The 26908-nt window shown below is 37.5% G+C and overlaps 1 protein-coding gene across 1 annotated transcript in view; it reads left to right on the forward strand.

Annotated features, from left to right (window-relative positions):
- Window positions 1–20683, forward strand: part of EGFL6 (EGF like domain multiple 6) — a 34506-nt gene extending 13823 nt beyond the window's left edge. The window contains exons 6-12 of the mRNA XM_050331918.1: window positions 480–614; window positions 2333–2455; window positions 9851–10180; window positions 15398–15478; window positions 16756–16842; window positions 18245–18510; window positions 19656–20683. Coding sequence (XP_050187875.1) covers window positions 480–614; window positions 2333–2455; window positions 9851–10180; window positions 15398–15478; window positions 16756–16842; window positions 18245–18510; window positions 19656–19751 — 1118 coding nt within the window. The 3' untranslated portion in view covers window positions 19752–20683. The remainder of the gene's footprint in view (window positions 1–479; window positions 615–2332; window positions 2456–9850; window positions 10181–15397; window positions 15479–16755; window positions 16843–18244; window positions 18511–19655) is intronic.
- The last annotated feature ends 6225 nt before the right edge of the window (window positions 20684–26908 follow it).

Raw genomic sequence — 26908 nt, forward strand, 5'->3', positions numbered from 1 at the left:
ACTCACAGTCTGGAAACTGTTACGTCTTGCCTTAGCCCAGCAAGGGGAGGTGCAGAGGTTCAGTAGAAGAGCTGCTGCTGCTGCTCTCAATTTCCTGTTCCTGGAACTTTCTCTTAAACTGTTCTCTGACATTTCCATTCTTTGGGAAATAAAGGAATTTGTGTACTTCCTCCTGAGCCTGCTCCAAGACCTTAGGGCAAATCATTGTCCCCAGTGCAGGAGAATCCACACTGCCAGTTACCCTAAATTTTATCATGTCAGGTCTCAAAATCTTCCATGAACTTAGTTCACATTTTGCTGTTTCATTCAGAAGAACACATGCAAAAGACAAAAGCCACCACCAAGCATGAAATTACAGGAGTTATGTATTAAACAACATGTGATAGCCAAGAACAAACCATTCCCACGCAAATCCCAATTAGTTCTTGCTTTCCCATTTTACCTTCTCATGGATCTGACCAGCATCCCTTCTGCTCTAGACATTGACGAATGCTCCACTGGCAAAGCTCTCTGCTCTTACAACCGCAGATGTGTCAACACCTTTGGAAGCTACTACTGCAAGTGCCAGCTTGGTTATGAGCTGAAATACATCAGTGGCCATTATGACTGTGTAGGTAAGAGTTAGCCCACGAATTTTCCTTCTTCCTTCTCTTTTATTCCCACACTGTGCATGTTCCCTGTCATTGCCTGAAGCATGTTGGCCTAGCCTGAGGATACTGCCTCAAAAATGGATAAAAGATGTCACCCTAAGGATATTCTTGATGACACTTTAATTTTTTCTCCAGGTTTTCTCTGTAGCGTTCTGAAAAATGTAGCCACTGGCACTCGCAATTTAAATTGCCTCATTGTACCAAGTCAAGATATGCAAGAGTTTGCAGTAAGCTAGCAACAGTTGACTAAAATAAATGACACTTCTTGTACAGGTTTAGTTAAAGAGCCATTTTTTGTTGTCTTGGCTTTCAAACTGTGATGAATAAGCAACCCTACAATCTTTTTTTTTCTTTTTTTTTAATGTGACATTATTGAGGAATGTGAATCAAGGGCCTTCCTGACTTTAAAACAAGTTGTTTGGATGGACAGTACAGAACATGGAAAAAAAAAGTGTGAAAATAGTAGGTTTCAATTACTTTTCAGGTCTCTGTTGCATGCCAAATTTCTCTCTAACAAAAATAAATACAGCCCAAAAGTTATCTTGACATGCTCAGGTGTCAAAACAAATGTCAAATCACCTTTACTCCTGTTTCAATCCATTAGTTGAATGATGGAAGAACAGCAAAGCATAAGTTTCTGCAGCAGGTGTCACAGGAGTATTGTTCAAGCTGTTGACTATAAAAGGGCCTGGAAGGGTTAGAACTACTACAAGTGCATAAAAAGAGAACTCATAGGTTTTGTTTATATTTGATTGATATTGACTGAGGGGTGGGAGGGAGATCATGAGGCAGGTTCAGAGACTTAAATTTTCATTCTTTGTTTTCTGCAAACCCTGAGAGTCTTAAAGTGGAAAAAGTATTTTCTCATACAATATGTGTGGATGGGGGAAAAACTGGAGAGGTCTCAGTAGTCAGGATTTTATCTGCAAATGTAAGTCTCACTTTCAGACATACCAGATTTTTGAGTCAGTCTTCCTGCTACTTGTCTGTTTGCTGACTTACATTATGAGAGGACCTGTCAGCTACTAAAAATTATGCAATCTGGATAAAATGCCAGTGATGCAAACATTTGTGCTCCCATTCTCGTGGGAGAAATCAGAAATATCTTTGTGATGGAGAAAAATAAGGAAAAGAAGAACAAAATGAAATACTCTTCGTGCTTTTACGTTTTTCTTTGAGTTGACTGTAGTATTTTCTACTGAATTTTCCTGATTATTTTTTTTCATCCAGCATTATATGTATGCTGGAATGTTAGAGGTAAATTAAAGATCTTAATATGTTGGTATACTCAGATTTTCTTTCCATTGCATTTCTTCTACAGTGAATGAAAGACTGAGGAAGTTTTGGTGAGCTGTTTTTTAACTGATGTCACACATTCTCTTGGTGCCTTTTGCATTCTGTGTTCAACCTATGGCTTGAATCCTGTTCTCAGTCAGAAAATCACTACATTCACTTTGTCTTCACTGAGATGCTCTACATGTTCCATGGATGCATATACCAGTAGCTCTGCATGTGGAGCTGACACTCAGCATTCTCTCCTGCTGTGAATTCTTCTGCCCCTGATGGTCACTGGATGGTCTTGGTCCAATGTTAGTGCTTACAACACCTGGAAACAGATGCCTGGCACAAACAGGCTGTCATGAACCTTGGGTTTTCACTAAAGCATTTATATCTCTCCCTAGATGTGAATGAATGTGTGACAAATACACACAGCTGTAACCTCCATGCAGAGTGCCTCAACACTGAGGGATCCTTCAAGTGCAAATGTAAACAGGGCTACCGAGGAACTGGATTTGATTGTGCTGGTGAGTACCACTGAGTGTCAGGAATACCACTATATTGTTTTTCTCCAACAATTGATCATTCTAAGGTATTTTCTTGGAAATGTCATGCTGAACAGTGCTGTAATACCAACCAAGCAAGACATCTCAACAAAAAAATATTAATTGTAGGAGTCATGGGATAGTTAGTACAGGTATTAATTGTCCAAATTAATTTTGCCCATGAGTCTTCAAGTCTCATAGTATCTCTAGGAGTCACAAATGGAACAGAGAAGAGTATTTGTCATGAAGAAACAGAGAACACAGCTTTAAAAACATACCGTGAATTTTCCATGAACTCCCAAGGCTAGCCCTTTGGAGAGCTGTGCAGTTCCATCCAGAAGAGTTTCAGGCTACTTTAGCAAAAAATGAGAAAAGAGAGGAAAGCTATGACTTCTGTGTTAAACTCTTTTCCCTTAAAATTTTGCCTTTGTTTTTCTACTGAATATTGAAGACTTCCTATAAAGATGTCATTGCCCATTCAGTTCTAACTGAATATGACCCTTCAAGAAGAAAGAAAGAAAGGCTGCTCATTTCTTTCTATTTAAAATGAACCTTTTTATTTATACCTGTATTAAACCTGGCAGAGGTTTCTCCTGCACTATTAGAGATGTTTTCCTAGGGAGGACATCTGAGTCCTGTACAAACTTTTTAAAAGTTTTTGTCTATAGCAAATGAACTCTACATAATATATGTAGACCTTCCTGGGCCTTTTTCAAGTAATCTTTGATCAGATATGTATATTATGATTATATTTCATGGTCACAGATGTTCTATGAGACCCTCTGTTACCCATGTTCCTACTCCCATTATGATAGTAATTGCAACTTCCAATACACATTTATAAGTTAGTATTTTCACAGAATCACAGAATTTTCTGAGTTGGAAGGGATCCACTAGGATCATCAAAGTCCAGCTCCCGGCCCTGCACAGGACAGCCCCAAGTATCATACCATTTTGTTAAATTCCTATTTCCAGTAAAAAATGTTGATCTCTAATGAGCAAAAATAAACACACAAAAACCTGACTGGTACCAAAAGGTTTGATTTGGACATAGATTGCCACAGCAGAGCTGTTTGTAAGGTTCTCCTGCCCAAATTCAATGTCGTGAGGCAGTTTCCTTGCTAGACCACATCCCTTGTGATATGTCACTGCAGTTTACTGCAGTGGAAGGATACAGTAAGGGGGATTGAGACCTGAATGAACACCACAGCAAGCTGACATGACATATTTTGACATAGTCCTGTTAAAACAAAATGTACCACTGATGAAATATGTCTCTGAGCAAAATTACCTCTTTTGTGTTTTTTCATTTGTTTGTGTGTTTGTTTTCTTTTTATTAAGATGCTGACAATTTCCAATCTCTTTTTGGTTAAGTTCATGTATAAAACATTCTTTCCTCAAACAGAAACAGTTCAATATGAACAATGGAAATATTTTTGCTTGTGTAGAGGCAGTTTTTTAATGTCTAGCCCTGTAAAAAAATCAGTCCTGAAGTCATGTGATTCCTATCTTCTCACTGATGTTTCTCTTACATTATTTGCCCTCTCTCTAACTACTTCCTAATGTCATCTTTCCAATTACTGAAGTCCATTAGTTGCTTAGCAGAGGAAGGAGGCATGCATTCATAAACTTAGCAAAATACACTAGATGGAAAAGTGATTTACTATGAGAGAGGATAGAAGAATAACACATAGTAATGAGAGAAATCACAACTACAGGCAGAAGATCAAAAGGTGAGTGTCTAGCTAGACAGATATATACAACAACTGAGGAGGAGAAAAATACTAAAATCAGTGGTAGGTAAAACCTGAAAAGCAGTGGTGCTAAAGGGAGACTGGTTTCTCTTGTGGGCATTCCCCCACATACACCTTTTATTTAAAGGGAAGAGGAGGAGATTCTTTTAGCTTTGAATGTTTCAATAGTTGATTTTTACTGCAATCCTCAAAAAAGTCTGACCAGTATAACTGATGAGGGCAGGACACGTGTCTTGCTATTGGGGAAAATGTTTTTTTCCAACAGTAACACAAACACCAATTGGATGTACCGGTGTACCAAACAGTACACTGAAACATTAAGTGTTCTCCATGTCATATGGCAATTGTAGAAAAGCTTTGGCTTTACTGAAGCTGAAAGTTTTGCTTTGGATTTAATAGGATGAGGACACCATCCTGGGAAATTAAGGGCTTAAGGCTTTTTTGGGGGCTTCACACTTCTTTTGCTGACAGCAGCTACAGCTTCTGTGTCCCATCCCAGCTCTCAACAGATGGGCCTGGAGTTGTGCTGCAGTTAAATGAAAGGCTTCTTAAACATGTCCTCAGTACTCTACATAAGTATCCCCACAGGGCTGCAATCCTGTTTTCATAGGGAAGCATTAATGCTTTGTAGCAATTGCCTCTCGTATATAACAAATTGGTTACCATGGCAGCAGTATTTGCTTTTTATAACAAATGAAAAATATTTTAATATATAGCTTAATTTTTGGAGTATCAAAAGAGAGTAACTAAGTACATTGTTCATAATGAAATGCCTATGGTTACATCTCCTCATGCCACCAAATAACCTAATAAGTGAGGTAATATATAATTCACCTTTGCACACAAGGTGGGGTAAATTCTTTCATTCAATTTGTATGTCATTATGCTAACTCAGAAAAAAGTTGAAACATCAGACAGCAAATACTACTGCTGGTATGGATATGACCTGTGATTTTTCAGGCACCTTTTTGCCATTTAACACTCCTAATTTGCATGAAACACTAGAGGCTGTTTCTGAACTGTCTCTAGCCCATCTAATTTGAGAATCCATAGAGACATAACCTTTTGAATGATCCCTAAAAAGTTCGTAGCCATTTCCACATCTGGTCTCTCTCTTGCTGCAATCTGTTGCTCCTCTCAGGTTCATGTATTTCCTGATTTTCTATTGTGCATTGAAAACCCACATTTCCCCTGCCACATACTATTATTCATATTTCAACTTTTATTGAAGAATACAGTCTCACAAGGTTCCATAAGCAGTTAAGATTCCTGCAGAAAAAAGGAACCTATTTTTGATTCACCTTTTCTGGTACTACAAAATAACAGGAAAAAGGATTACTAACTTTGTCTACAACCTTCAGGCATCACTCTAGGGAGCTCAACAATGACACACTCTTCTTATTGCTGGGCTGGAGGCAGGGGTTACTGCTCTTCATTATGTTTTGCTGGATATCTAAATGTCAATATACAACGGGAGCTACAAAAGGATTTGTAAACTACTTTCCTAGGCTAGTCTCTCATCAGGTTTTAAAATATATTGCTAGGTGTGCAGGTGGAAGCAGTGAGGAGCCTGCTGGAGTGCAGAGGAAGCTCTCTCCTTCTGCATCTCCTGTACACTCAGAGCCCTGGCCAGTACTGGCTGTGGTCACAGGGTGTGTGGAAGGAAAATGGATCACTGTCTGTCCCTCTCCTGTATCATCCCCTGAGTACTTCCCTTTATACAATGCAGCACGCAGTACAGGGGTTGGCATCTACTCTTTATTATTTTCTACTCAATTTTTGCAACTTGTCATTAGACATCCTATACCAATCCGTTTCCATGGTTTCATAATCTTGTACAGCAACTGATGAAAGAAAAGATTTACTTTTATCCCCCAGCCACCATTTGCCTTTGTTTTTCTACCTCTTGCTTTAATTCTCTCTAATTCAAAGAAAGAAAATGCCTTTGAAAATCGAGATATTTTCACGTTAGGGCAATAAACACAAACTGTAGGAGCAGGAGGCATTAATCTGCATGCTTCCTGATGGTAGGTACACAAGCAAGAGCTGGGATGAAATGCACTACATTTATTCTCACTTTCCAAAATTCTCTATGTAGTCATGTGCTTAAATATTTGTGACCAACACCTCTACGTTTATCTCCATTCCTGGCGCAAAGGGCCCTGAAGAATCACTCCCTTAGCTGTAGCAACCCAAATTGCCAGAGACGGTGAGTTGCTCATTCAGGCAAGTCCACAAGAACAAAAGAACAGACTGACTTTAAGGTGGGGTAACCTTACACTGGATTATTCCTCCTGCAATGTATGTGCAGACATAAAAAAACCTTAAAAGCACATCTCCAGCTACTCTAAAGCTGATTGCAGATAAGAAGGGGACTACTGGTATGTCCTAAAATGTGCTTCTTGTCTCATCCCTTTTGTCCCCATGAGCAGATTTTCATAGTGCAGCAGCAACCTGGAGTCTGCAAGCACATGGGAATTCAGACATTTTCATCTCCCTGTTTTTGTCACTCCCATCATTTGATTTTCTGCACGTCTTAATTTTGCACATACAGGGAGATTGGTTTTCTGACACCACAGAAGTTATTATGTTGAGCTGTAAGAATTTATAATTTCACAAGGAAGACTTCAAAGCAGAAACTAAAAGCAGATGTTCAGGTTTGCTGAGCAGTCAGCCCTGCTTTGAAAATCCCCATAGCCTTTATTAATAGCGTGAAGTTTCTTGTTACTGATTGTCAAGAGGAAATTTGTTTGGAATTAAACTTTCCTGTTAATTTTATTGCTACATTCTGAGTTTAGGCCTAGAAAACCTTACATCCTTCATGACATCATCCTCCAGAGGACACTTAGTGGAATATTAGTAAAGAGTATACTTGCAAGTATTTTGACAGTCAAGGCTTCAAGTTTTATACAAAGGAAAAGAAAAAAAATCTTCAGTTTTTGGTTTTATTGGCATTCATTTACTCCAACTGCAACTTCCAAAAAACCCTCAATGCTTCAATGAGCACACCAAGAGAGTCTCATTCTGTTCCTGACATACTAGATAGCATGTAGTTGTACTTCCCATAAATAAAATGTGACAAATTCACCACAATACAATTCCGTTTTCCAGGAGTGAACATAAATTCAGAGAACTTTCCCCTTTTCTTACTAGTTCACAATTATGTTTTATTAGTTGGTGTTTTTTCTTCTGCTATGTCTCTATGAAAAGAAACGCACAGAAAAAAAGTACTACCCAAGGTTACAAGTCCTGTACATCTGTCCCAAAATACTACTATGAAGTTTTCATTATTACACAGCAAGGAGCAAAATAGGAGCATATTCTTGTTCTGTTAATAAAATCACTAGACAGCAAAAGCAGAGGGAAATAAAAATAGCCAACTTCCCCAATTATTTTCAACCCAAAAAGATTGTAGGTACTGCAGCATCAATGCTGATCAAGAATTAAAGACAGAAAGCAGTATATAAGGCCCACCAGTAGACATAGCCTCTCTCTATGGAAGAGCTTTTGCAGAGCACCCTGGAACTGCTCAACTCTCATTGTTTCCCAGGTACTTCACGTACAGGACTCAAACTACAGAAGGCTGTCAGTAGCTTATGACACGTTAATTCTTTCCTAATTACCAGTTCTTCCTCCTCACCCACTCAGATTCAGGCTGTACTCAGCACTAGAGGACTGAGTTGGTCATGTCATAGCAGTAAGGAAATTCAGTTGTTTCAAAAGCCTCATTGTCTTATGATGACCTTATGATGGGATGTGATCATCTCATAAACTAGAACTTCTCAGATTAATATCTTCTCTGAAACTTGCATACTTGTCACACAAACCCTTTCAGATCTTATTTTGGCACAATGATGTTCTTGACTGATGCTGAGCAGCAACTGATGTTGCTGATAAAAGGAAACACCTGCAGTATTGCCATAATTTCTCATTTGAATTTGCTTTGTACTGTACACATACCTTGAACAAACTTATCCAAAGTACTCCTGGCTTTAACCCTCAGTTATGATTTGGTCATGAGCACAAAGAGCCATCAGTCTTTGTCAGATGAGAGAAGAGTACATCTGGAAGGGACTAAAAAAGATCAGTTAGGCTGTTCTTTTGCTCTGAGGCAGATCATATCCAGCATATTAATGACAGATGGTAGCCTAACAATTTTTTAACTTGTAATGATACAGTTCAAATAACCCAAGAGGCTTGCTCCTGTGTTTCACTATCCTAAAGCAAGGATAGTAAGCAAGTTTTTCATAATACGTAACTAAAATATCTTGTTTCATGTAAACTGATAATTTTTCTATCTCAAGAGAACATGGAGAACAGCTGCCCACCATACTGTCTCAAAGGAGCCCTTTGTTCTGCTACTAGGTCCCACCACTGGTGGAAAATCAATCCTGCCTCCCCACATGCCTAGAAATTCAACTTCAAATGCATTCCTATGAAAAATGTCCCTCATTCAAGCATCCAAACATAGTTTAGTGATTGTAGAGAGAAAAAAATTTGAATTCTAAAAGAAATAAATGGCTTGTGTCCTGAAACTCAATGCATTGACAAGGAAAGCATGATTAGAAAATCAAAGCTGCCATGTAAATGTAAAAATGTCCTCTTACCAATTAATATTTTGAAGTTTGTGCCTGAATATAGACTCTATGGACTTCATTATACTTCATAATAGGTAAAAATCCAAATTCAGAATTTTCTTTCATTTTGCAGATTTGAAGAGTCTTGATTGACTTTTATCCTACTTTTTAGTTTTCACCTCTGGCAGCCCTTGTGTTTTTGAGCAGGATCCAAAGCTGCAAGATACTACAAGAATGGTTATTCAAAAAGATAGTTAGTTTCCCACAGTTAGTATTATCCAAAAGGATAATATCAGGATAACTAAAAGGATAATACCAGATTATCAAAAGGTTAACCTATAGTATTTCATGGCCAAGAGGAATCATAAAATAGTAAAAATCTGAGGAAATTTTACATCTATGTTCTACTCCATCTTGGAATTGCAAGATGATAATAATTTGCCATTCTTGGATGCCTCTCTGAATTTTGGGGTTTACCCCTTAGAGCTAAATGAAATATGATGGAGCACCTTGATGTATGTCTTCTCAAAATATGCTCTATTTCAGTGGCTTTCAGCCTATCATGGAAGGAAAATTAGGCCAGAAAAGTTCACAAAAGATAGCTAAGAAAATTCGTCATTATTAGTAAGCTGACAGTTGTGCAGGGAATCTCACCTCCACAGACAATTTTTAGTAGTTCACAATTTGAAGCAGGATTTATTTTTCCTTTTTTTTTTTTTTTTTAACACAAACTTCAGTGTAAAAATAATTAATGTAAGGGACTGTAATGGCCTGTGTTACACAGGAGTCCAAGGCACTCATGACAGAGGATCGCTTTGGTTTTTTTCACTGTAACTCAGACAGAGATCTGTCTACACAGCACATAAAGAGCTGAACACATGCACGTGTGTTCGGTTCTGTGCAGAGCTGAACTTGTATCTCATAATAGAGAATTCATCTGTATGGGTCTCTAGACATTGTAAAGGACATCACGGTCCTATTTAAAAATGTTGTCATTGCTGAATGATTCCCTAGATGAATATTCACTATTTTCTTCTTGGTTCTAGTTATCCCTGAAAAGTCAGTAAAGGAAATTGCAAGAATCCCTGGAACAGCTAAGGACACAATTAAGAAACTTCTTGCACATAAAAATAGTGTGAAAAAGCATGAAACAATCAAGAATGTGATCCCAGAGGCAGCGGTGACATCGCCTTCTAAGACCCACTTGCAGTTATTGGACTATGAAGGTGGTCTTGGTCTTGGTGGGAGCTACAGTGAGGAAGAGAAAGAAATTGAAGCTACTACAGAACAGGAGGCAGAAGAGTCAGATGAAGAGGAGAAGGAAGACTTTGAGAATCAAATTGATGACGAGCAAAGCCTTAGAGGAGATGTCTTTTGTAAGTTTCTTTGTTTTAAAAAAAATCTGGCTTCAATATAAGAATATATATAAACACTAACAAAACCACTACAAAACATCATAGACTCTTGAGCAGAATTTACTTGTAGAAAATGAATCACAGAATCATAGGATGGTTAGGTTTGGAAGGAACCTTAAAGATCATCTAATTACAATCCCCCTGCCACGGGCAGGGACACCTGTTAGACCATGTCGTTCAAAGCCCCATCCAATCTGGCCCTGCACACTTCCAGGAATGGGCCATCCAGAACTTCTCTAGGCAACCTGTTCTACTGTCTCACCACCCTCACAGTTCAGAATTTCTTCCTAATATCTACACTAAACCTACCCTTTTTCAGTTTAAAGCCTTTCCCTCTTGTTCTATCACTACATGCCCTTGTACAAAAAGCAATCTAGCATAGCTACTGGTTAGACTGAAGGTATCAAATCTCCTTTGTAGGGAATCAGCCTGCAGTCATTGTGAGCAGAGGGGGCCTGCACCATCCTGACTGGTGCTCTGCAGGCTGTGCTTTCAGAGAATCTTACAGGTAGCTTCTCCTCATTTTCTTCACTGAAGTTCCAGCAAAACAAGATCGTGTGCTGCTTGATTATAAGACAATAATTAGCCTTGACTTCTGATAGGCATGCTTACCATCCTGAGTAGTGTTCATTGTTCAGAGATAAAACAAATATCAAATATCAAAATTAAGGACATCCATGAAAATGTTTTTCCTTATATTTTTATCTTACGATACAGTCTCTAATGACTTCAAATTACTATTTTCCATGGGATCTTTGCCTTGTTCAGTGTGAAGGAAGGATATGTTTTGTTGTGAAAGGCATAGTTTAATAAATAGGAATATTTATTTATCAATAGACTAATTATTTATCAATATTATTTTTATTAATAATTCTTAAAATAAATAGTTCAATAAATGTGTCCTATTTATTGTAAAAGTTGCAGATGTATAGAAAATGAGAGTAAAGCAAGGTATTGGCAAGCTCCTTACTCTGTGAGAAATGTCCTTTCTACATATGGAAGAAGATACAGAAAGCTGGACCAAAGTACTTGGTTGTATAAGCAGTGATTGTAGAGATGCTACACTCAAGCTACACTTAATTCATTGATTAAGCACAACCTTAATTCTGACAGCTTCTAACATTTCAGTGCTTTTCAAGTACCATTGGTAATCCAGAATGGTATTGCCAACTGCAACTAAATTCTATATTCTCTATTTTATCAGTTTATGAAACTCATATCATGCTTGAAACTTCCGTAGTATCATGTAACCAGCTGTGTTATTACAGAGACATTTCCTTTGGTAGCACCAAGAGGTTTTGGGTTCTGGTTTATTTGGCAATATTAAAAGTGCACTGTTTCTCTTACGGCTTCAGGGTTCTTAATTTTGAACAAGGGCTCTCTCTCAGTTAATCATGATGTTTGTTCTTAATCTTATACTTTTCTGATAATTACACCACTCTGTGAGCTATAATGCTCAGACCACATCTCAGTCTAGAGCTATAGATGGTGGACATCTGGCAAATGTAATTCTTTCAGAGCAGGATGTGGTAGCAGAGATATGGTATATTCCTTCAAGTCTGACATAGTGATATACTGTATATATAGGAAGCTAGTCTTAAATTTACTACTTCTGATATTTTGCTTGATTTTTTTACAGTGCTCACTCTAGTTTTCTGGGGTTTTGCTTGTTTGTTTGTTTGGGTTTTTTAATGAGCTTTGAACATTAGAGAACACAGCAAGTACAATTTTTGTGAGAGTTCTCACATGCTGCAGTTTCAGGTACTTTATATTCTATGTTTTAGAATTACCAAGAGCTAGTTATTTTTCCCAAATTCAGTATGTTATTTTTACATTAGACTAACTAGACTAACTAGACTACCTAGGCAAAAACAGCCACCTGCATTTTCCAGGGGAAAAAAAATTCAAAGAGTAGTATCAAGAAATTAAAATATACCACATTGCCCACAACTAGCACACTTAAATACATATTCTGCTATATATCTTCTCTTCCAGTATAGCCACCTCAGCAAGAGTTCAATGTGATGCCACAGATGCTTTATAAAAAAATACAGTCACAATAATGGGGGGAAAAAAGGAATCAAAGCTTTAAGGATAGCACATGCATTACTGCAGACAAATAGAAAATTACTTTCAGGCTATAAACAAAGCCATATTTTTTCAGACTAAAATACCATTTCCAAATGCACTATAAGTGACTTTATATACAGCATTTGGCAAAGCAAAGAGGTGAAATGAAGTTCACAGAAAGGAAAATCTATCAGTGTTTTCAGAAAGCTCCTTTAGCATCAGTCACTTACCAGATGCTTAACAGTGCTTTTGTACTGTTTCCTGAGGGGTGTCCATAAAACAGTGCTCCACAGACTTGCTCTACTAAGCTTCTGCTTGTTGTGTTAGGGGGCTCAGTTTTCAACTGGGTTTTTGTTGTTGTTGCTGTTGTTGTTTTTTCTTTACTTTGAACCTTTAAATGCTGTAGTTTACTCCAAGCACTGCTTTTCCAGATGTGCTCCTGAAGCTTCCTATTGCTTTTGTGATCTCACTGGCCCTTATTTGACTTACAGACTGACTTGAGGGTCTATCTATGTGGCACTTTTCAGATAGCCCTCAGCTCACCCAAGCTGTACTCCAAGCACGCCAGGTGCAACCCAGCTCCAAAGAACTCAAGTGCTCCAAGTTGGCACAATTGGCAGACGAGTGCTAACAATTCTGTCTGACAGGCAGAGTGAACTGGTATTTGCCTGCATTTCTAGGAGGGCACTGCTGTACACTGTATAAAAGGATGTGTTTCCTTCCCTGCTGCCCTTCCTGATGTATAACACAACTGACAAACTACACCTGGCATGGCTCAAAGATATATGTTGCAGGTAGCAACACTGAATTTCCTGCAGATGCAAGAACCTGTGTCAGCAATGAGCTGGCTGTTTTCAGGATCAGAACACCTCCAATTTTTTTATGCTCAGCTTGTCACAGACATTCATAGACACAATTCCTGTGGAATTTGATAGTAGTATGTTACATGGGTTCTGCCACTAATTCTGGCTCTGAAGATCAACCCATCTTACTTGATAAGAGTATCATGATGACATGAATGGTTAAGAATGTGTGCACCAACATATGAAGGGGTTTATATGTAGAGATTTCATAGTAGCTAGTGCTGCAGGTAAGCAGATGGGAGGGCATCAGCAGTACAGAAAGAAGGACGGACTCTGCTGTGCCTAAGTGGGACTACATGCACTTTCACTGGTGACAGTATGTTCTTAGAGAACATGGAATGAGGCCTGCCTTTGTACAAGACCGCTTGGTAGCAGAAGAGCTAAAAAGAGTAATCTTGACTCCTGCCTACTATTTAACAGGGAGTAAACTTTGTATCCTGGCTATGTGTAATGATGGTTTGATGTAAAAGGTAGGAATTTTCCAAGCAGTAAGGTTTCTTGGAAACCTTTCTCTTAGCTGAAGCTTACAGTTTCTCATAATAAGCAGCTGATATCTTTCAGTAAGTGGAAAACCTGACTGTCATGCCTGACTGAAAACAAAAATAGATTTGGATACAAAACTGGACTCTTTTTCTTTGTATGACAGTTCTTCACTTGATAGCACACAGCTACACCTGCATGTATATCCCTCAAATGAATTCAAGTGTAATTCAATAACTTCACAAATAAATCATGCTGGCAGCTGTTGTCTTCCGTTAAATCACTCTCTCCAGAACTGATCATATTTTAGTAGCTCTCTTCATTTTGGCAAGGATTTTCTCAGCCTGAGCCTCTTTCACTAACTATGAGGCCAAGTTTATGGCATGACAGTAAACTTAACACCTAATGTCTATGTGCCTATTCCTAATTGTGCATATGTAGATATATATTAATTTGGAGAAAGTTGTATTAACCCCTGCCTTAAGTAAGAATATTATCCAAGCGATCTAAGAAACGGTCTAGGTGAGGGGAAGGCTGCAAGGACAACAAGAGAGGACACGCTCCTGGCAATTCAACAGAAAGCTCATAAAATTGCATGAGTCTTCTTTCTCAGCTCAATTCAGCACCTCTGGAAATACCTCCAGGGCCTCTTCGTTAAGAGTGTGATTTCACTGGTGTTCACAAAGCAGTTTTTTACAGTTTTGAAGGAGAAGAAAGATTGAGTAGATGGCTTAGCCTTTATGGTGCTAAGAGGCTCTGGATTCCATTGGGTTCCAAGTATATTTGTAAAACTGAGTATGTGTTTACAACTGTATATCGGAGTATTTAGATGGAAATCACTAGTTCAGTTCAACTCATGGGAAAAAAACTCCCCTCTGAACAAATGTGCATGCATGTGAAAGTAATGACTCTTAAAATATTTGGCATTTGCATATATGATACAATGCTGAGTAGGGAAAAATAATTTCCAAAGCTCCTATCATCTGGAATTGTTGAGGCAGTCTGAGCTTTCCTTAGCACAGAGGCCCACAGGGTGTGGCTGAAAAGTGAATTTCAGTCTTTTGGACTTTCCACTAACACCTTCTGTAAGCAGTAATCCAGAGGATCTTCCCTCATTCCTCCTCTGAAACGACACATTTAAGCTCCTCCTGTTTTCAGAGGTGTGCATGAATATATAACAGGTATCATCTGCTTATATGTTTGCAAAGAATAGAATCCTCTACCAGTGAAAGCAGATCTTTTCTCTCATGTGTGATTATTTACTTACACAGAATATGCATAAAGAAGTTGAGATTGTCATTATTTTTAAGTGCACGTCTATATTAATCACTTAAAATAGTACAAAAGAAGCTTAATCACAGAACTTTAAAATACTTACAGTATTTCAGAGTATTATTCAGCGTAAACAAGAGTACTTAAGCTTCTATAACTTTACACCTCACCAGACAGGAGAGGTTTTCCCTTGGTCTCTGATGCTATTGCTGAAAAATAATGTTTCTTAAGTAAGTACCTCCTTCAGACCAGTGTCTTGGAGGATGCACCTAACATTCATTGCTGTACTGACTCTTCCAGTTTGGCACAAGACACATCTACCAAGTTTTAAAATTCATAGTGTCTGACTGGGGTTAGGAATGGGAGTTTGGTAGTGGAGTGGAAAATACATACATTGACTCACTTAAATAAATTATGACATCTGGTATAAAGAAACAAAGTTCCATTTTCTGTTTCCATGATGACTCAGCACTTGACCAGTTGTTTTCCCTAGTTCCCAAGGTGAAAGAAGCAGCTGCCTTTGGCCCTCACCTGGCACACAGAAAAGTTCCAGTGTCAAGACCAGAGCAAGAAGGTAGATTATTTTTTTTCTACAGTTTTTAGTTTCTTATGTGTTGTATATTTTCATGACAACCTATATAAGCAAGTCAGAATGAGTTTAAAAGCCTTTAACACAAACCAAAGATTTGGTGAACATGTTAGAGACAGTATCTGGCCAAACCATTCTGCCAGTTCCCATGTGAGAAGCTGGTTTTATGTCCTTTTCCAAACAGAACTGTTTATAATCCATATACAGAAAGTTTCCCCACATTGGAACCTGACTTGTAATTGAATTTCACTTGAATAATTTCATAATCATAAAAAAAAAGTAATTTCTATCATATAAAAAATGAGAACACATTCCATGACACACAATAATATGCCAATGTCTGTCTGCTGTATCTTGGTTTTACTCCTGGTCCTCTGTCAGAAGTCAGTAGGAGTTTTCCCTGCACAAGACTGAATAAATATTCACCCTGAATCTTACGTAGCCTGGCTATGAATTTGTGATAGTTCCCTATTCATCAGTAAGTCTCATGGATATCACAGTAAGATGATGCTACCTGTTCTTTTTCACATTAAAAAATCATTACAAAATCAGGGGAGCACAGAAGGTCCAAGACCTGTTAATTTATATACACAACTTAAGCTTCTACTGTGCCTTAGAAAATGGCTTCATGCACTTTGAAGTTTCTTTTGTGCATGTAATGCTTTTCATCTCCACAGTCATGAAGACTGTGGTGTGCTCTGGGTGACACCATTTTCAGTTCATCCTTCAGAACCCTCTAAAGGTCAATTGATTTGGGCTATTCCCAGCTCCATGTAGTAGGAGTATCAAGTACTGACATAAGGAATTCTGCTCATGGGAGGCCAGCTTCTCTCAACGGATAGAACTGGAGCTGATCTCAGCTGATTACAACTACAGCAGTGTAACAAATGGAGAGGAGAGCTCTAAATTTGCCAGATCCCAAACCATTTCTGACACTGGAGTTCAAAACTAACACCTCCAACTACACTTGGGGATCAGCAGATACTCAGTATACAGCAGTCATAGCATATAAACTCATGTGCAGGTGGAAGGTTGACAATAAAAAGCCACAACAGATTTTCCTGTGAGTTAAAGAAAGGATTACTACATAAATGCTAATGTTTTGCTTTTTTTTTGCAATGTAATCTAGGTCAAGACTATGTGAACTCAGATTACAGATAATTTTAGAATTACCTGTACATTAATAGTGGTATGAATAATGAGCAAATTATTTTAACAGTACCCATGATATAGTGTTTCTCTTTGACAAATTTTTTTTCCAGTTGATTGTAGCTTCAGTCGAGGAGTCTGTGACTGGAAACAAGATGCTGATGATGACTTTGACTGGAATCCTGCTGATCGTGATAGAGGTATTTAAATATCAGTCCTCTACCTAGGCTTTGATTTGATGGCTCACCCTCTCAAAAAAATGTGGGAGGGAGGGGAACCAGAATCAGAATCAAAAAATTAGCTTTTTAATCAATGGGTTATTTTTATAAAAGAAGAAAGGAGGCAGAGGATACTGGGAGTAGATATTATTTCTCTGAAATATCCAGTAACAACTGGTAGTCAGCAACATATTTCAGTACAAATTAATCAAATTGTAAGAAAAATTATTAGAACATAACTGTTCAGAATTGCAAGGTACAAGGCAATGGAAACCTTAGCAGCTACATATTGTGTCTCTCCAAGATTGGCAAGTCATTTAATCACACATCCATAATTTAGGTGGGTGTGGCAATGCAGTCACTCACATGGCTTAGATCACTTGGGTAGCTGCTCAGAAGTTTCAAACTCTGCAAGGCAAAGTTGTGACAACATTCCTCAGAATGAGCCAAGGGCAAGGTGCTGTTCAAGAACAACCAACACCTGACCAGGTACCAAGAGGAGGCCTGCATAAACCTGAGAAAGAGCTCCATGGGTGCAATATGTGACTGCTGTGTGGGTGTACATAAAAAGGTGTGGCTGGAAGAATTTGTTTGAAAGGATATCTTTTCCCCTGTGACACAGGAAATGTTGCAGAAGTTGCTGCAGTAGGGGCCAGTGCATCCTACAGATCCTTCAGGCCACTGCTCCAGTTCCTTCATGCACATTCTCTCCCTCTTCCCTCATAGTCTTTCCATCCCAGTCTTTTTTCATTAATTCTTCCTCTCCTGCTCCATGTAATTCTCAAAATCCCTTATCTGTGCTGTCACTTCCAGGAAGACCTTATCCTGGCCTTACTCTGTCTCACTGAACTAACATCTGCTGATTATGACTTTATTTATGGGCCCAGATGTCTTATTCCTTCGTCACTTTTTGTGTTTGTCTGTCACTTCATTGGTCCTCCAGGACCTGGGGAATAAGCTATCAGTTCCTTTAAGAGTTTTTCCTCAGTGCAGAGGACAGCGGAGAGAGTATTGAGCTAGTTCAAGTACTGAAATTATCTGACCACAGAGGCACAGCAGCATGTTTCAGGCTGTTGCATTTGAAAAACAGATGGTTTTGCCTTAGAAAGATACTGCGAGGAAGAATGACTGTAATTGCCAGTGAAATATGAACTCATCTCCTCTGTAAACTGATCTGACTTCCAACCGTACAAGCTTATTCCTCGCAAAGTACACTCCCTGCTGCTTTTCTCCAGTCTGATTTTAAATTATTCAAGTAAACTAGCTTCCCCTTATTTTCTTAGCGGAGATGTATTCAATTTGCTCATAAATAACACAAATCCATTAAAGATGCTTTTTTTTTTTCTGGTTTTTTTTTTTTTTTCTGTTTTTTTTGTGTTACAAGGTGACGGGTACTACATGGCAGTTCCAGCTTTTGTGGGACATAAGAAGGATATGGGGCGTCTAAAACTTCTTCTCACTGACCTGAAACCAAAGAGCAGCTACTGCTTGATTTTCAGTTATCGGCTTGCTGGTGAGAAAGTGGGGAAACTTCGAGTGTTCCTGGCAAACAAAAAAACTGCTCCTGTCTGGGAGCAGAACACAGGAAAAGATGAAAGGTGGAGAACTGGAAAAATAGAGATATTTCAGGGAGCTGAGACAACTAACAATGTAAGTATAACAGAATTTATAAGCCAATTACCATAACCAACACAACAGTTTAATTTCCTGACCCTCAACTGTTTTACAGGCATCAGCAATCGAAAGGCTTATCTGAAAGGGGAAACAGGAGCCCACATTTTAGGAGGCAGAGAAGTTATCACCTGGTTGTAATTTCAGAAGTGAATTATCACAATCGATTAGAGCACTGACACCAGGAATTCTGTCATTTTGTAAAAAAACTGCATCACATCATAAATTAACACAAGTTAGCAAAATCTCTCCTTAATATCTCATGCAACAGAAGCCTACATACATGCCTGGAAAAATGAAAATTTTCTGTTTCATAGAAGAGGGTGCTCTCAAACCACACTAAGCCAAACCATTAGAGCAAAAGGAGACATCATGTATAATCAAGGGTGGGCAATCACCTTAGAATACTGTGCACTGGTGTACACCTGAAAACTGTCTCACTCAGGACTTCAGCAGGTTTCTCCTTGACATTCTGGGGCCTGCTTTCCATTTATGTGACTGAACGTTTTCAGTGCTGTGCAAAGGCTTCTACCATATAATTGAATATGGTGAGTATAAAGGAAATGCAAGCCCTTTTCAAGGTCCTTTGCACAGCTGGAATGACGTAGAAAAGCCCTCACATAAAGTAGAAAAAGACTAGAAAATAAAACCCTGGGCATTCTATTCATAAAAATGAACCTCCTATCTCCATGTTATATGCATACTATACTCAATACATGAGAGTAAATATATATAGTATATACACAAAAAACCTGAGGATCCAAATAGATTGAAAATGAACAGTTGCAATGTCTTTAATAAATGAAGTGCATTAACATCACATACTGTGATAAAACTACATTATTATAAGAGGATTTCACTCAATTTGCATTTTCTTTGTACAATGAAAATGAATAATCTTATTAAAGTAATCCATTTGGTACTGTTAATCTGCACAGAGGATTTTAAATATAGTTCCAATAATACATGGAAGCTCTAAAAACAGCAAGGATTTAAGTCATTAAGTCCTGTATTGCGATAAAATATTCCTCAGATACAGACTTATAATTAATTAACACTAAGAGTTGCTAAATGTTTGCATAGTCTACATATTCACTGCTAATACATGTATTTTTTTGTGACAGGTCACTTTTGAATCAGAACGTGGGAAGGGAAAAACTGGTGAAATTGGAGTGGACAATGTTATACTAATTTCTGGTCTATGCCCAGAAGATACCTGATAATGGACATTTCAGTATAGTGAATTTAATCTTATTTTTCATAGTTGCCTTATTAGTAGTGTATTTTTGTATCCTTTTCTTTATAAAAAACCAAATCAAAACCATAAAACTTTGCCTTAAACTTAATGCAACAATGCAAACGGAAAAATGCAAGGTGCAGAGTACACTTTTTTAAGAGTTTTTCTAACTCTAATACATGCTTTGAGTGTAATACTACTGTATTTTATAATTCAAGGTCAGGGTTTCTAAAGTATTATTTGTCTAACTTTTTTACAAATTCTACATGCTTTTATCTCTTAAAGTTCTTCTCAAGGCTACACTTAAGCCTTCTATTTCACGAGAACATAAAGCAGTATTTAAGAGGACGCTGCTACTTCTGGTGACAATTTTATCTTCTTACTTAGTGGGTACGTTGTACCAAAAATTAGGGTTCATCACCCACTGTGAAGTAAGCCAATCACACGCAGAGCTGAGGTATTTGTTTATTTTATATTTGTGCAAATGGGTGCTAGATGGCAAAGCCACAAAGTTAGCACACCAAGGAGAAAAGATGACCACTATTTATATGCTGTTAATCTTGATGTATTTCACTCATCTAATATATATTCAGTGTTTACTACTCTGTTATTGCTGAGCTTGCTTCTTATCTTGGGTGACCTGGTGGTCTTCAGTGTTTACTATTCTATTATTACTGAGCTGTGCTGAGCTGGTTTTGTTAGTTTCTTCTTATCTTGGACGTCCTGCAGTAGCACACATTTCCTCCCAAATTTTGTTACCCCTCTGGGTCTGTGGTCTTTGAAGCATGTCAAGCCCTAAACTTCAATAAGGCAATTCTATTGACAATTTATTTGTCTTAGACATCAGGTAAATATTCCACCTTCAGAATAAGCAAGAAGAAAGTGAGGAGCTTTATTTCCTTCTTTATGGAGCTAAGCAAGTTGTTAAGTGGATCCATGCCTTTGAGGAATATTTTCATTAAAAATAAAGTATGTAAAATACCTTGTTTGTCATCACTGTCTTTGAGTCACACAAATCATTGTTTAGAAATAATCCCTTTATAATTTTATAAGCATTTAATATTCATCATTAACAGATGATGTTACCAACTGGTAGAGAAAAAAATAGCAAAACCAATGACACATTATTAACATTTAAGAAACTTCACATTATGTACTGACCTTCAGGAATGAAAGGCCTGGACTGCAGGCCTACTTTACCCCATAGAGGTGAGAACAAGTAAAAAAATGATTTGCACAGATCAGTACAAACTGCAATAGCTGCAACAATTCTTTCTGTAGTAGATGCTGAAGTTGTTTCTCATTTGTTTGCAAAGGATTGTCATATACAAGATAGTCTGCATCATAGCAGATAATAAAAATAATTCTAACATAATAAGATCTGAGTAGCAAAACTGAAATCTTTTATTGTTGTGAATAAATTCAAAGACAGTTTCTGAAGAAGCACCCAAATAAATCCATACTGTATAGACATTCATATAAACCACATCAGCACATCACCAAATTAACTGATATTGTTTGCAACATTCATTCCAAAGATGGAACTGCTCAGGGCAAAAGCTACATGTTTCTTCTTCAGATGAAAACAGTTAAAGGGCATATTAAGCCTACAGTCATTAATGCCTCAAAATGTTCCTGACAGTTTTCCATTACTGTGAAATGTGAAATCCATTATCTGCTTGATTATTTTAGACAGCAAGGAAACTGCATTGGTAGTATTTGAGAATGTCACATGTGTGGTATAATCAAGCAGCTTGAACTTTGATAACATAATTTATAACTTTTAAGTCTAATAAGTCTACGCACTTTGGAGACAGTACTCTGCCTACAAGTTAATGGGAAAAAAAGAGCTTCTAGCTAATTACCCAAATCTATACTACATCCTTCAAAAACTACTCAACAGATCTGATCACTTAATCTTGAATGTGGTAACAAAAGGTTTGAATCATATTTTTTCAACTGAAAAAAGAACTAATGGAGACATTTTTTTTGTCAACAGTGAATACATGGAAATGCAGAGGTGTGTTCTTTTAACCTGCAATTGAAAGAAACTTAAAACATTTTCCAGATATTAGATGTTATGTTTATGTATTAAAAAAGGGTTCATATTTACTTCAAAGTTGCTATATTGTTAATGATAGATTCATACACCTGCATATACCGGAAGTGTTGAAACTCAAGACAATATATAAATGAAAAGGTAAATACAAGAAAGTGTGACTAAGAATTTACTCGGTCGTATGTGTAACTGTTACATTAAAGCTCCTCACAGCAAAAGATTTTTAATAGAAACAAATTTCTAATTGTGATAGTTATTAACCTCTCAAGTACCTGACCTTAAAGCTTGATTTCAACAAAGTTAGACACAGTCTCTCTGACCATCCCCAGTTCTTCGAGAAGAGCATATTATAGAACTGTTGAGGGAACACTAATGATTAATTTTTTATTTGGGAAATATTTAGCTGGGGAATATTCAGCCTACAGTGCTTCAGTGATTTTTAATTTTTTTTTCTTTTAGGAAATAGTCCAATACTCAGTCTGAAAATCTCTCAATTTCTCAACATTTCTGTAATGCATTATACCAATTCTATTTCAAATATACTCCTGAGAAAAAACTTCTCTTTAGACACGATTGAGAAATCATTTTAAAAGTGATCTTTCTAGATTCTCAGATTAAAGCTAACCTAAATCCCACATTTGGAGTTTTTTATTAATTAATTTCAAATGAAAGGGAAATATTTCAAAGCTAACTATTACGTAGAATAATACAACATATTATGAAAAAAGTGTATTTGATGCCCATAGAAATAAAGGCTGAGGTAAAGGAAATGGTATTTCCCTAGACTTGCTTCAAAACAGCATTTAATAGTTTTTTCTTCATATCCTTCTTTTTACTTCCATGAAAAGCTGATGCTTCTCCAACAAGTTGGATGGTGTGCAGGAGCACTGAATAGCTCCCCAGACATGTTCTGACAGGGTCCAAGTCCAAGCTCTCCCTCAAATAATTCCCAGGCAGAGCTTGGGAGTCAAAATGCTCCAAGAATCATTCTGAGGAGGCAGGTCACTCGCAAAGGCTCCATGTGTTTTCTTGGTATGCTTAATTTTTTACTGTTTGTTCTATAGACAGACAATAGCAAAGTTAGCAGCTCATTTAGGCACTTGAAACTTTCCAAAGCTGACTGCCCTGCTCCATTGCTTTCTTCTGGCTGTACAGGAAACATTAGGGCTTAACTCTGATGCCCAAAATCTGTTTGCTGAACTGGACACCTCCAGGGTAGAGTCAGTAAACCAGACTTAGGTGGGTAAAGCAGGCAATCAGAATCTGGCCTTGAGTTCAGGTTGATAGCAGTTTAACATTAAATCTCTGGGGTTTTATTCACTGCAGGTTGTTACAGTCATTGTAACCTCTGTGTTTTGACTCACTGCAGTATTATATTTTCTTGCTATATTTGATTGCTTAATACATCATATTTTTGTGTACTGCATAAGGATTTGTCTTCCCACCTGAAAAATGACTCAATTTACAACTATATTAGTATCATCAAAAAAGGAAGTCACAAACATGATAAAATGGTGCAAAATAATTATCATACATGATAATGGTACAAAATGGTACATAATAAAAAACTTCTAGAAGTACATGCCCTAAGGTTATCAGAAAAAATATACTTCAAATTCACCCACAAAAAAACCATTCTGCCCTCAAGCACTAATTTTATTCTAAACTCAGTAATGTTCACAGCTGATTTAAAAAGTGCTAGAAAAGATACTGTACTCAGGAAAGCTACATGTTCACTTACAGTGAGTTACTCATCAACATCACTTTCCTGCCCAGGGTGCAAATATACGACAGTCCTAATTTTCTTTGTCTTCTTTGAAACTGCCAGAATGTTAAAACAGTCACCTTTTCTAAAGGTAAGGGGGACTTGTAGAATGGCCTGACTATGAGCACTATTGAAAATGTGTGTCAGAGTGGGAACAGCAAGATAAAAATATTTGCCTTTATGGTTCAAACACTCAAACTGAAAGGTGGCTGCAAAGAATCTTGTGATATTGAGTGACTGTGCAAGCAAATGGGATATGAAAATTAACTGTGGATCACTGCAAAGTAATGCAATGGGAATAAATAATCTTCATCATATCATATATATGTAGTCAGTGGCTCCAAATTAGCTAATGCCTCTAAGGAAAATGATCTGAGAATGACTGCATTTTCCTTTGGAAAGCTCAATTGCACTGAAAAAGACAAAAAAAAAAAAAAAAAAAAAAATCAAGCAAGTAAATGCCCCCTGTCCAGATCCATTTCCCATGTATTTGTCCCATATTTCCTGTACTGACATTGCTGTCCCCCATGTCATACAGAGGCACTTTGTAGTTGATCTTCTTGCTGGTTCCTTCAGGAGAAGCCTCAATGGATTTAAATCATGTTAACTGTAGTTTGAGAGCTCTGTTCTTTAACATCTAGTTACTATTTCAAGGGCACTGTGTGTATGTAAACAACCCCAGGGCTGCCACAACAAATTCATATTTGACTAGCTAACATCAGATTGGTTCACTGTGTTCACAGCAGAAAAGGAGACATGGAGAGAGATGACTGTTTATCTCAATTTCTCTCAAGTGAAGTACTCTGCAGTACTTAACTAAGCAAGTTACTCAGATGGCTTTGTAACACTCCACTGACTGGTAAAATTTCTTCACAGATACTCCTGGCAATTCAATTTTGCCTTCCTGGTGGCATGATACCCCCACCATGCAGTGGTACTCCTGCCAGGAGGAAGAGCCAGGAAACACAAGGGAAATGTCTCATTAACACTACCCAGTTAACTTTATGTGCATCATCCTCATAATCCTCCTTAAGTTCAGGACATTCCAGTGTTACAGAAAATGCACAGGGATCTCAGGACATGGAAATAAACAGCATGGGCAGCCATACCAGGAGAGCTGAGCAGCACTACTGCCAAGCTTATCCACTGCTCTGTGCTGAAGGTTTCATCTGATCACACATAAGCAGCATTAGTTCAATGCCAGCCTCAGAAAATTCAGGGGCTCGTCCATCTCCCTCTCCAAACTGGATCAGAGCCTAAAAACATGAAAGTGACTTTTGAAATGAACAGCCACCCAGGACATCAACACACTCCAAATGCTGTGGAGGAGGTACTCTCACAAAATTAAATCTGTCCATGTCCCAAAGTATGGCCCAGTTCTCGGATTTTCACAGTCTGGAAATGACATTTGGTAGGATTCTCTTCCATGTATCATTAAGGATGGAGGAAGAGATGATTGTTTAAAACATTTAATTTCATGTCATTATGATTAACCTCATAATGTTCACATTATATTTTTCCTCACTTGTTAGTAGAAAGGTAGGGAGCCTTTTCATGAACTGAATCACATTTCTAGATCATAGATAGATTTTGACTTTTTTTCTGGGAACTCTAAAATCAACATAAATTCAGACTTCTTGGCACAAAAACCTTCAAATAAATAAACCTGAAACTGAAGAAAGGTCTCCAGAAACAGCTATAGTGGTGAACCATTAAATGAATGTCATGGATCCTGTTATGATATGATATGACATAATTTAAAAAATAAAATAAAAATATAAACAGTAATTTTATGAATAAGTAATAGCCAAGCACTTTGGTTTTTTGATTTTTTTTTCTTTAAATAGAACCATTGTTTTAGAAAAAAAATTATGGAAGCTTATTTGAAACTTATACTATTCTTTACAGGAACCTTATGATGGACACTGACCAACATTTTTCCAGCAAATTCTGTGGATACTTAATACTTTATCAGCTGGCAGAATATCTCACTTTGTTGAATAGAAGCCTATGTTTTTAGAGAAGAAGATATTTATCACTGCCAATACTGAAGTCTCAAGGAAGTGGTCACTGTTAGAGTAGCACTGATTTTATCCTGTTAAACCATGCAAACACAAAGATGTACACATATATCATTACACACATACACACATATGTATGAATTTAATGAACACATAATTTTAATAATATTTTTGTTTTGATTTGCTTTACTTCATAGGTAATTGAGAAAACATCACTGGATCTGTTCTATAAATGGGAAACTGGAATAATGATCCCTTATTCATTAGATTGAAGACCATTTAATGGTTGCCCGAGCAACTCTTTGAGTGAGGAAAGCACCTCCAGGAGGGACATCCTCCATTTTGATCTCTGCTCAAAGGAGGGCTAATCATGAGGAATGTCATATTCCTTTTTGTGCCTTCCTGTCCAGGGAGCTCTGTGCCTCTGCAGTAGGCAAGGCACTTCCAGCTGAGGGCATAAAGAATCCTGTATGTACTGTGCTCACAACCACACAAACAGAGAAAGACTAAAGAAAGCAATAATTTAAGAGCCCTATCCTGGGAGCCCCAAACTGAAACTAAACTGCTGACTCTTCAATATTGCAATGATAGTTGCTGCTGAGTTCATGACATATGAATGCTGCAAAGATACTTCAAAACATTTAAGATAGGCCACTGGATGACACTCCATATTTGGACCTGGAAGGTAAGGTTTGAGACCACTCAGTAATGACCACTGATCATCTGATTCAGTACAATAATTTAATAAATTAAGCAACTTGTGACTTTTAACATCCTTTACAGAAATAAATGGCTATTTTTTTTCCATTGTGATTAGTACTGGTGAAATTCATTATGTGAAAATAGGGAAAAAGAGATGTGTCTGCAGTACACAATATTCTTGCTGAAACATATTGTCAAGTTCAGGTAGGTAAACTCAGATTACTTACAGCAGAGGGCAACATAGGCCTCATTAGTGAATAAACCCCAAAACATGTACTAAAAAATCATACCAACTTTTTACCGCACCTGAGTGTAAACCCCAGCATTACCTGTACATTTGCTGTAGAGCCAAAATTCTGTAAGTATTAACCTCTTGAGAAATCATTCTGAACACCTATGTAAAACATGGGAAAGAGAAGAGCAATGACAAATATCTTTGCTTCGACTAAAATACATCAAATTTTAGATGTTGATATCTCCAGCATACTTCATTATATCCAAAAGCTGTAACTGTGTTTTTTATAAAAGTTTATTTTTTTAACCCTGTGCATAGCTCCATTTGTCATCCAAAAGATGATCTGATTATACCTAAA

This window comes from Myiozetetes cayanensis, unplaced genomic scaffold (assembly GCF_022539395.1).
Source record: "Myiozetetes cayanensis isolate MyiCay16 unplaced genomic scaffold, myiCay2020 scf5-8, whole genome shotgun sequence".
Lineage (NCBI taxonomy): Eukaryota > Metazoa > Chordata > Aves > Passeriformes > Tyrannidae > Myiozetetes > Myiozetetes cayanensis.